The 10,997-nt window shown below is 38.1% G+C and overlaps 2 protein-coding genes across 6 annotated transcripts in view; one reads left to right on the top strand and one right to left on the bottom strand.

The window, feature by feature from the left end:
- Window positions 1-404: 404 nt before the first annotated feature.
- On the bottom strand, window positions 405-5,961 carry zdhhc6 (zinc finger DHHC-type palmitoyltransferase 6). Of its 3 annotated transcripts, none has more exons than XM_041029588.1 (11): window positions 5,837-5,961; window positions 4,343-4,891; window positions 4,102-4,193; window positions 3,466-3,625; window positions 3,159-3,317; window positions 2,677-2,730; window positions 2,199-2,366; window positions 1,907-1,948; window positions 1,329-1,477; window positions 1,159-1,205; window positions 405-1,064 (listed from the first exon to the last, which is right to left on the bottom strand). In XM_041029588.1, exons 2-11 carry the CDS (start codon window positions 4,607-4,609, stop codon window positions 964-966), a joined length of 1,239 nt encoding a protein of 412 aa, XP_040885522.1. In that variant the 5' UTR covers window positions 4,610-4,891; window positions 5,837-5,961; the 3' UTR covers window positions 405-963. The 3 variants fall into 3 exon arrangements, with proteins under 3 accessions (XP_040885522.1, XP_040885523.1, XP_040885521.1); XM_041029589.1 differs by lacking the exon at window positions 5,837-5,961 and adding an exon at window positions 5,617-5,719 and having other exon boundaries at window positions 1,329-1,474; XM_041029587.1 differs by lacking the exon at window positions 5,837-5,961 and adding an exon at window positions 5,617-5,717.
- A 190-nt stretch (window positions 5,962-6,151) lies between these two features.
- vti1a (vesicle transport through interaction with t-SNAREs 1A) overlaps window positions 6,152-10,997 on the top strand; it is a 110,085-nt gene continuing 105,239 nt past the window's right edge. For all 3 annotated transcript variants that reach the window (XM_041067284.1, XM_041067286.1, XM_041067285.1), the window contains exon 1: window positions 6,152-6,323. In XM_041067284.1, the coding sequence (XP_040923218.1) occupies window positions 6,230-6,323 (94 nt within the window). In that variant the 5' untranslated portion in view covers window positions 6,152-6,229. The remainder of the gene's footprint in view (window positions 6,324-10,997) is intronic.

Genomic DNA, 10,997 nt, shown 5'->3' with positions numbered 1-10,997 from the left:
ACTAGTGGAAGTCACTCTGACATGAACTGGGTTGGATAATCACGTGATAATTTTACCTGAATCCTGATTGGTTGAGGGAAAAAAGCTGCGAAGTATGGGACATGTAGTCATGTCACACACACTGCTGTGTTTTTCCTAAATGTTTCATACAGCTCTCAAACATGTACTTTTATTTAGCATGTTTGCAGATAAATACAAAAGAGAAATACACTAGTTAAAGCAGTCAAAACTGTTATAAAGTAAACAAACAAACAAAAAAAAAGATATTCATGAAAATGTCCTTAAAACTAATTTCTAACTAATGCAGTGCAGAGGTTATATCCAATGGCCACTCAGCGTAGGCCTGAAAATCATCCCATTAGTCCACAAATCACAATTTCACAAAGACTGAGGCAAACAACAACTCTTGCGGAAGATTTTTTTTAATTTTCAATTTATACTTTGAGGCCAACAATTTGTTTTTACAAAAATAATAAAAAGAAATGAATCCATACTGTAGAAAGAGTTGCATGACGAAGCCCTGGGGTTAGCTGGGCAGAGGCATTGCATAATTAGCAAAAAAGGACATCAACCAGTAAACACAACATATTCAAGTAAAAAGTCATGTAATCACAATGACGTCACATTAAAGCCTGGTGGCAATTGTTGGAAATTAAGACTCTTGCTGGGTGTTACTTTTGGTCAGAGGAGTCAAACTGAACCCACGGGACCAGTCGTTCTCATGAACTCTGCAGTCCTCTTCAAGACATTAATTGACAGCAAAGTGCTCAGTAAGATTTAGAAGACTACATTGCCTTTAAAAAAATTCAAGTTGGTACTGAAACGTGAGAAATTTTAGTCAAGGTATGAAATTCTTGATGGTGAGCCTGCAGCATCAGGCATGACATCTTCAGTGGATGTAACTTTATGACACTTTCTGTTCAGTTTAACTCCCCGGCTCTACATAAAGCCAGTTGAAATATATTAATTTACTTTCTTTTCGCTGGTGCTATCACTGGCAGCTGTGTCATAATGGCACTTCTCCACACATCGCCTTGGAAACCACCCCCTTACACGCTCTCCCACTGAAAGCCAAAACAGAAAGAAAGGACCCTGTTAACATGAATTTTAAAACATAATTCAAACAACAGCAAAAGCATATGTCGTTTTCATTTTTACCTTTGATTTGCTCCTCGCTCAGAATTTTGTCTCCATACATCCACCATCTAAAGAGGAAGGAACACTGATTAGCATAACTCACACGGACAAAAACAACATAGTTTTGATCCATTACTCCTTGACAAACAACCATTATGAGCACCATTATATTGCTGTGTGGATAAACGTACTTGGTGCCCCGGGTGGCTAGGATAGTGTCCCCCTTGCTGAGGGGGATCCTGGGCTCCTCGGTGCAAGGGGTTCTGAAAAAGGTTTGGAGACCTTTGCTGAGAGGGCAGCAAGCTCCGTTATAGTCCTCCACTGCCCGGTACTGGACCTGCTGGTCGAGGTATACAGGATATCTGGTTATTCTACTGGTCTAACAACGAGTAAATTCAGACAAGATACAATGTGTGTGTTTATAAAGTCATGGTCCTTGATCTTGATGCATTAAAACCATCTGACAATCTGTGATATGTAATAGTGTTTTTCATCTTTTTGCAAACTGTAAGTGCAGCCAGTAGCTACTGTTTTGATGTTTCTACAGTGCAGGACAAGTGGCTTTTTCAATCTGTTTTCTTAGGTCTGAAGTAAACAATGACTGTTTAGCTTCCTTCCTGCTGTCTTATTATTCTGTTTTCAAGGTAGGTGTGGTGAAGCAAAGTGTTTCCTGAAGTTAAAAGATAATAATGATTGTGGTCCTCTGTGCTCAAATGAAAAATCCTGATTCAGACCATCATGTTACAATGCGGATTTGGCTGGTACTTACACTTCTCACTCGTTTATCAGCTTTCTGCTTCAGTTGCTCTATCTGTTTAAATAGGAACAACACAATTAAAGTCACTATTGTTTGACAATGCCACTTTTATCTCAGTTTAACATGAAATGTATTAGTAGGACTAATCATAGCAACTATTGGTCCAACAGCATTTCCCACAAATTCACAATAATTTATTTTTTAACCTTAAAATATATTCCACTATTCACATGAGAAGAGTAACAGACAAGATAAAAACAGCGGTTTGAGCATTTCCAAACTCAGCAAATAAAACTGAACCTACTGTTAAGGTGTGCTGGTGACACTTGGGATGGACTGGCCATTCAATGCCGTCACCCTTAGGCGTCCCTGACCACGTGAACACTTGCTTGAAATTCAGCCAGCGGCTGCCGAGGTCATAAGGGAAGATGAACTCCTCCCCTGTTTGGTAGTGCTGTATTCTGTCTTTGGCCTAGTGGAAAAGACACGGGCAATGGAAGTGTGTGTATGTGTGTCATAGGGATCGGGTGGATGGGGTGGTGTTAAATTTCTGTAATCGCCGTACTATGTTGTACTGTCAGGTGATTCTGGAACTTGTGTGCCTTGATTATAAAAGTGACTTTAAACTTTACATTACTTATAAATCTTTCAATGAATAGAAAACCACTTTGACATCCTAGATTATTGTTTCTAGATTCAACAATAAAAAAAAACACATTACATTAACATCATGAAATTTCATCACAAAACAAAGTCACTGGAAATCAAAGAGACTTTCCAACCTTTTCCTCGATCCAGGACTCGATCGAGGTCTTATTTCGAATGATGACTTTCATCTGAAAAAGACAAACTGTTTTATTATCAGGGAAAACTTATATTTTCTTCAATCGTGTAAATTTAGATTTTGTCTGACTCTCACATGTATAAATCAATGGTTTTTTGGGCTATGTTCTACGTTTTTATTAATTTTTTTTGTTACAGTGTTTGCAAGTAAAGTTTTAGAACCATGCTTCATTTTTACATCTGATACACCACATTTAATTATGTGGTGTGGGAATTTTGAAATGCAGCAAATGACATCATCATATAAATGCCTGTCATAATGTGCTGATTATTTTTTCACCCAATGTTTTCCAAACTACTTTTGTTTTCTAGTGAAAACTGAGCAAGGTTAGTGATAAAATGATCATGTTAAATACCATTTTCTAAAGCCAACAGCTTGTGTGAATTGAAAACACCAGTGCAAGCCTTATGAAAAATTTACCTGTATGAAGAAAAGCATGCCAACAGCAATAGTAGTGCCCAGTGCCAAGCCTAAGGCAAAGAGTGTGGCAGCAAATGCGGGCACACTGAAGGGCATGAGGGGCTGGAATTGACGCACAGCACTCATGTCAATCTTCACTGTGCTCCAGCCAAATGATATCTGCAGTGAGGATAAAGAAAAGAGCTTGACATGTGTGCTAACTTCAGCATCAAATGATAAAACGAATGAGGCAACTCTGTCTGGAGGAAAGCTGTGGTGATAACAGGGCATCAAAAGCATGGCATAGTGGGGTTAGGAAACTACTGACCCTCTCATACAGCTGTGTGTACATGGTCATAATGAAGATGATGGCAGCATGTGAGCAGCCCAGAGGAGCCAGCAGCAGGAAGCTGGTGAAGTAGGCGTGGTTCAGGTGGCCACAGCAGTTGTTGATCCAGGGGCAGTGGTGGTCCATCTTCATCACACACCTGTGGGAGGGGAGGCAGAGGAGGAGAGGAGTGCTGGGGGAATTGACTGGTTGTTTGGGAGGACATAGAGTGACAAGTTCATCAGCAAGCCACACTACATCTTTTTTTTTCAGAATAAGAATACAGATAATGTAGCAGCTGATTGAGAGACAAAAATAGATTTAAATTACAGGCTTGGGTTATCCACATTACCTATTACCACTCCGTGTGTTTACAGCTCTTGTCTACTGCAATGTGCAGTGATTGGGACAATTCAAGTGTGAACTTCAAATGCCACAAAGACACTTTCCAGCACTGAATAAGCAGCGGAAGCATGCACTTCACAGCAGTAGGAAATGCATAAGCGTGAGCTAGCTTTAGTTTAGTGTGCTGGAAATAGCTCAGTTATTCGCTGTAGTGGCGCTCTTTTGTTTTCTTTTAGTCCTTCTCAAAGATGAGAGAAAACCTACTCTTACTTTGGTAATAAATGTAGCTACCTGTTACACTTGCGACAGTGGTGGGATCTTGGAGCCTTGTAACCTTGGCACACTCTGCAGTACTGCAGGTACTGGGCATCCTGTTGATTCTCCTGTTAAACAGATAAGTCAAAAGTGTGATGCTACTTTCCAATGATTCAATGGTTTTACTTTTCATTATATGGTACCAAACTGTACTTTACTGGTCTTTACACTATCTAAACAAACACCAGTGAAAAATGTAAAAGGGCTTTTTCCTTACTGGCTTCCAGCCAAGGGGAATGTACCCAGGTCCAACAAACATAGCATTGAAGTAGTTGTAGAGAATGAGGACAGTCCAGTTGATGAGCATGATGAAGTTAATGCTGCCTCCTGTACTGTCTAGTGGCCAGTACCAGATAATGGAGTCCAAAATAGCCATGGTGGAGCAAATAGCAATGACAGACAGGGCTATGACTGGACCCCAGTGACACAATCTCCGGACCTCATGGAGGTTCTCAAATGTCACAAAAGTTGACAGGAAGTTCATTTTTTCACCACAAAGTTAGTACTAATATTTTGGCTATTGAGTTCCTGAAATGTTTTGACCAAGCTCGAATATTGTGTTACTTTTTTCCTCTACTATCTTGCAAAGTCAGCGGTGCAGGCGATGCACATATTTTTTCTCGTCTTCTGAGTACCCGGCAGCTGGCCTGGTCATGAGTTACTGGGGCCCTTTGTGTCCCATTATTCCTTGGCCTGACAAAAAGCAGCATCCTCCCCGGCCGATCTTCGGAGCACACTATCCTTTTGACAAACTCAAATTCCCCATCTAATACAAAGAGAGAAAGAGAATAAATTTAAAGCATCACAACAACCAGTGCTGTTATTTTTGTAACAAACTGTATGTATTTAACTGTGAAATATTTTGCTACTGTAGATATGTTTGTTTGTTTCTTTAATATCAATAAATCCTAAAGCTTGACAGATAAACTATGATGAGCCTCCACTGTCTGCACAATTTATACACCAACTGTATATAATGTTCAGTTTTTGTTGGGACAGTTTCAGAGAGGTGTTGATTCAAGTTATTCTGAAATTATTATATCAGATGTACACAATATTTCTCACACTCTTGATTATATTACAATTTTGTGGTTCTTGACATTTGTTTTACAATTCACATCTTGGTCATCTCTGCCATACTGAAATACTGTAGATCAAGAACCTCCCTAAATGACTAATATTTTGCTTTTTAGGCAACCGCTTAGAATCAAGCACAATAAACGTGATAAATATATTACACACCACAGTGTATGGTGCTGCACATTACAACAGTTCTAGACGAGTGACTCACTGGATGTAAATCCCCAGTATTTGCTCAACAGCGACTTAAGTAATTAGCTTATGTCCCCAAGCAAGCTAATTCGCATCAAAAAGAGAGCACTGCAACATTAAGTGTAATCGTAAGCACTTCCCATCGCATTCACCAGACAGGCCAAGTGAGACCAATCTAGTGAAAGAAATCAAAAGATTAGTTCAAATAAGTTATTTTACCTTTGGCTAAAAATTGTGATTCATTTTAGAAGCTGTGCTAACAGCTAGCTGGTTAGCTAGCATGTTCGCCAGCTTGTTAAGACTAACGTACCAGGCTGGACCGGTGCCACAAGGTGCAACTGTTAATACTGCATATTAAAGATATAACAAATGCTGACTCGTAAACGTCAATGCACGGTTTTTATGAATGGAGAAAAAGCTGTCACTTTAAATGACCAACCTGGCCACTTCCTTGTTGTTTTTCTTCTATTTCTTCTGTGTGCAAAGGGGAACCTTTCTCATGGTGTGTCAGAAACAATTACCCTTAACCCACTTGCGCACATTTTAATTCAAGCAACTTATTTCTTAACGCTCACAGAACTGGGAAAATAATTTATCTATTCCAGTCCGGTAAAATGATAATAAAATAATAATAAACGTGAACGATATTTTCGATCCACTTGCTGAACCACTTTCAGTGTCGGAAAAAAAAAAAAAAATAAGAACAAAGTCTAGGTCCATGCCGAGCACATATTAGTGTGACTCAAGGAAGGGACTCCATCTGAGCCTTGTTGTTATTATTCTGAGCTAACTGTCAACCAGAAAGCCACCTGTTTTAAACTTAAACATCAACATGTCTTCCGACTTTGAAGCATACGAGCAGGACTTCGGAACCATTACAGCAGAAGTAACTAACAAAATTGGCAGAATTCCCAAACTAAGTGGAGGTAAGGCAACTATATTTATTAGCTGGAATCGATGAGCTGGAGCTAGCTATCAGTTAGCTGGCAAGCTAACGGTAGCAGGTATAGCTTACTTGTTGAGTTATCTCATCGCTGTACCATGTTATCTTCTGTTAAAAATGTCGCACTAAATGGTGAAGCAGCTATAGTGTTCTTATAGTACTTTATAAAAGAACCACATCCCCTGTTAGTGGCGTGGTTATTCGCTTGATATGTATTTAATTGACTCAGTGTGAAAATGGGAAGCACTGACTTTAGAAGCAAATAGCATGTTATAAATCTTAGTTACAGTTAATGTTATGTGAAACTAAACAGTTTATAATGAAAGGACACTATTGGAAAACTGGATTTTTGAATGATCCTGACAGCACAGCAGCCCATCCATAACAGCATTAGCTTATGCAGGGTAGTAAGTGTTGTCACCTTACAATAAGAGTTGTAGAGTAGGAGAGTAGGCTCTTTCCTGGCAGACAACTTGACATGCCAAAGCAGGAAAAACACAGGTGTAATTAATAACATCATATATGAGGACTGCCTTTCATCAAGGGCCTGGTACTGTGCATGTTTGTCTCACTGGGGCACCTAAATAGAACAGAGCCATCATAAATGTTAAGACAAGTAAGAAGGCCTGCTGGCATGTGGTTTCGCTTTAGCACTCTAGAGACGTGTGGATCAGGTGCTCTGGTCGTGATAAAACGGCTGTAGGTGTGAATAAGTTTGTTGTAAGACTGCTGTCTTCCCAGTGAATGTTTGAACAGGTTCCAACACCAGTGACTGTGAAGTTTAATATGCAGGTGTAAAAAAGAGATGGAAAGATGAATGACACTATCTACCAAATTTAATTTTCTTTATGTATTTTCAAGGGTTCAGATGAGAGTACCCATTCAGCCAAATCAATATCTGTTATTTCACACAAATGCATTGCAAACAATCTGTTATCACTATGTGAAATATGTCCTTATATTCACCATGTGAAACAATTCAAAATATTCTAAAATATTTGCAATATCACCATGTGCAATATGCCTGTTAAGATCACCACGTGAAACATCACATACAGGAAGTGACAGTGTGCCTATATTAGGCACCTAATTTTCTTAACTTTCTTAAGAATCTTCCAGTATTCTAAGTGCACTATCTTACTCTTCTTTTGTATTATTTATTTCTTGATTATTTTATTTTATTTCTTATTTTATCGTATTATTTTAACCTTAAGCTTGACTCTGGGGAGGGATGCACAAGAATTCCAATGCACATGTACTGCAGTGTATCTGTGCAAATGGCAAATAAAATTCTATTCTATTCTATTCTATTCATTGTTTTGGTGGTTTGGTGGACTTGTTTCTCGTACTCTGTTGATGGATTACACTCATGCAGCTGATATAGTTTCTGTACTCATATGGCTGGGTCTGGTATGCTCACATTGTAAATATTTTTTTTTCTGAGTGGCTGTCCAATATAGGCAGCTTGGTCACAGATATTTCAGGGCGTTTGATATGGTTTGCTACATTTATCAGAGTTCCTATACAGGCAAGAAAGACATTATAAGGGGGAGAGAACAGGGGATGACACTTGTATGGTTAATCAGTCTGATTTGAGCTTGTAACAAGATGACAGCTATTGAGTCCCACTCTGAATCTCTTGATTCCTAGAAAATCTATATTAATTTCAGATTGTGACATATGTACACATTGGGAAAAACCTTTTAACAACAATGTGTAATAATAAATAGGTGCAGCAGTGCACACATGCCAGCAAATTAAAGCAGATTTATGTGCAGGTGGCAGCAGGCACACCTTTATGTATAAAGGGCAAGAAAGATGTAAGATGCAAGCTTCTGTCTGCCACATAGCAAAAAGACTTTAGGTATGAGAAACATTTTCTTCTTGTCTTACTGTACTAAATTTTCAGTCCATCCAGCTAATAAGAAGATTAATATTTCAGACAGGCAGTTTATTACAGTAAGTATTTACATTATACAAAATGATTCTCAGGAGGGCTGATATATGGCTACACTACAGACTCACACAGTAACTTTCCTCAGTCAGCGTGTCTGGTAAAGCTGATGCACCTATTTTACCAGGTTTGTTTCTTGTCAAAATGTTTTCCTGTTATTCTAAAACATTATTTTTGATTAGGTTCTATTGTTGCTCATTCAGCTTGCTGGGATATGGGGTATGTTTACTGTAAGAGACTATATTCTCACATTCAAAGACTTGACTTGTTTTCCCCACTACATTTATAGAGCTGTTAAAAACAGGCATCGTCACTCAGCCATCATTGTGCCGGCATTCAGCTGTCCTTATTTACACTGATGAAACACTGTCTTACACACACATGAATTTGAGTTAGTATTATGTCACTGAATATCTATTTCGGTTGGAAGTGGAGCTAAAATAGTCAATAGTCATGTAAAAATAAAAAGTCATTGCTGGTTTTAATTCTGGTTTTAAACAGCTTTTCTTTTCTTTTAAGTCTAACTATAATTTTGCAGTGTGAATACACCGCTTATTTTTGAGATATCTGTAAGATATTAAGCATCAATATTATGCATATGAAAATATTGTATTTTCATGTGCAAAATATTGTAAAAGCAGTGGCTGTGGACAAAATTGTATTGTCTACAACTAGTTGACTGCTGCTCCCAGTTTAAACTGGTAGTTTTACTTTTGCTGGCTAAAACTGCTTCAAACCCCTACTTAGGATGTTTATCTTCTACTCTGGGCTCGTATTTGCTCATTGGTTTTTCAAAGGGCACTGCCTCTCACAAAACCTCGGCTGACTGAATATTTCTGGTTTGGAATTGGCGTCTTTGAAGAATCATGGCAGCCCATTCCACAGAGTAATTCCACATTGCTTCCTCTTGCCATCTGTTAACTGTGTCAGTGTAGGCCCATATGAATATGTACAAAGCCAGGAAACACATTGCAACCATAAGTAGTAGTTCTATGTTTTCTGCCACCAACAGAATAGTTTACAGTTGAATTTCAATTCCCTTCCCTCTCATTAAGGTTTTTCTTCTCGTCCTTTCTTAAGCCCCCTCTGGCTCTTCTTCCTGAAGTGGCTGAATTTTGCCCATGGTGTGACAGCACTCTATTTAATACGTTAATATAGCTCCAAACAAAGGGCTTTTGTCATTGCTGTTGTTGTATCTCTCTATTTCACATGTGCACAATTGCTGATAATGGCCGTGGCGTGTGGAAAAAATGTCCTTGACTGTCTTCATTCATGTAATAGTCAAATGAATATGTGTTTATATATTTATTTGTCACCATCCCCCAAAACCTAAGGTTCAAGGAACATTCGAATAAGAATGCAATGAAATATTAGGCCTTGTTCCATGAAACATGAATGCCATTTTTTTTCCACCTTTGAGTGTTCATGGCAAGAGATTGACTGTCAATCATTGTAACTCAAATGTGGAACATTTTTTAAGTTAAAAAAAAAAAATAAAAATTGCCAAGCCCTATTTCTTCATTATTTGCTATACCTCTGTGTACAAAAGTCCTCATCCGTCTGTCAGCAGGTTGTAGTCTTGGTAAAAATCCATACATATTTCACAGCACTCTGGCTTGGGCCTGAGTTTGAGCAAGGAAAGACCATCTCACCTTTCAGTGAATTGCCTCTGGCTGTTTACTGTGTAGGTTGTGAGGTTGGACATGGGTTTTAAAAATGAATTTTAGAACTGGCAAAAGGTAATGTTGGCCCATGGTGCCTGAGAAATGAAGATCTTAGCTCCGCTTTTTTATGAGATTGCAGTCCCACAACTGGTAGCATTGTGATTTGCTTTGGAGCTTTAAGTTTTGTTGACTTTACATATAAAATGCTGTTAATTATTTATCGGGTTAAAGAACTGTTAGGTTCTGCTCATGATAATTGATTTATTTAAAAATATAAAATATAAAATATTTTCATATCCATGTTTTATTTTAAATACATTCTCAGGTAAATTATTATTTTTCTAAATAAATATAAAATTGCACTAATTGAAATAAGAAATATTTGAATTGATCACTATTAAGATTTTCTGAGTGACTTTGTTTTTGAGAGAGAAAATGTAAGAGTACTCTCTTGTTTCACCTCTTTTCTGCTTGCATTGTGGAACACTGACATGCTGATATCCCAAAGACATGCCAAAACTGATTTCCTAAGATTGGCTGCCTGTTCAAAGACATTAAGTGCTTTCTTCAGTGTCTTTTTCTGCTGATCAGTGCTACCTGCTGAAATTGCATTTTTTTGGCAGACAGTAGTCACTTCTTGGTCTTTATTATGTTCTGAGATTTAAAGTTTCAGGTGTTCTTAAAACAGTGTTTTGTTTCAGTTTGCTGGACTTAAAGGACACTTGCAAGAAGAGGGCTTAGAGCAGAACTCAAGACCTCCATCTTTACTATTCATACATAAAGCTTTTCATATAATGTAAATTGTGATGATTTGGTAAAAGTGACGAGATCAACCTTGGTTTGTGACAAATAAAAAAACTAAAATGTGGGCATTTTCAAACTCTACAGTAGTCAGAATAAATACATTTCTTTTTTGTGTTTTTTTTTTCTTTTTTTTCTTCGTGGACACCATTCACCGTGGAAGAGCTGCTCACAGCTGGAAAGAGTTAAAAGTATTAATTCTCAAGAGAGACACTCTCTTGTGAGGTTTAATCAGCAG

Source organism: Toxotes jaculatrix, chromosome 21 (genome assembly GCF_017976425.1).
Source record: "Toxotes jaculatrix isolate fToxJac2 chromosome 21, fToxJac2.pri, whole genome shotgun sequence".
Classification (NCBI taxonomy): Eukaryota; Metazoa; Chordata; class Actinopteri; family Toxotidae; genus Toxotes; species Toxotes jaculatrix.
The sequence above is the reverse complement of the archived record's forward strand: the minus strand, read 5'-3'. Positions and strand labels throughout refer to the sequence as shown.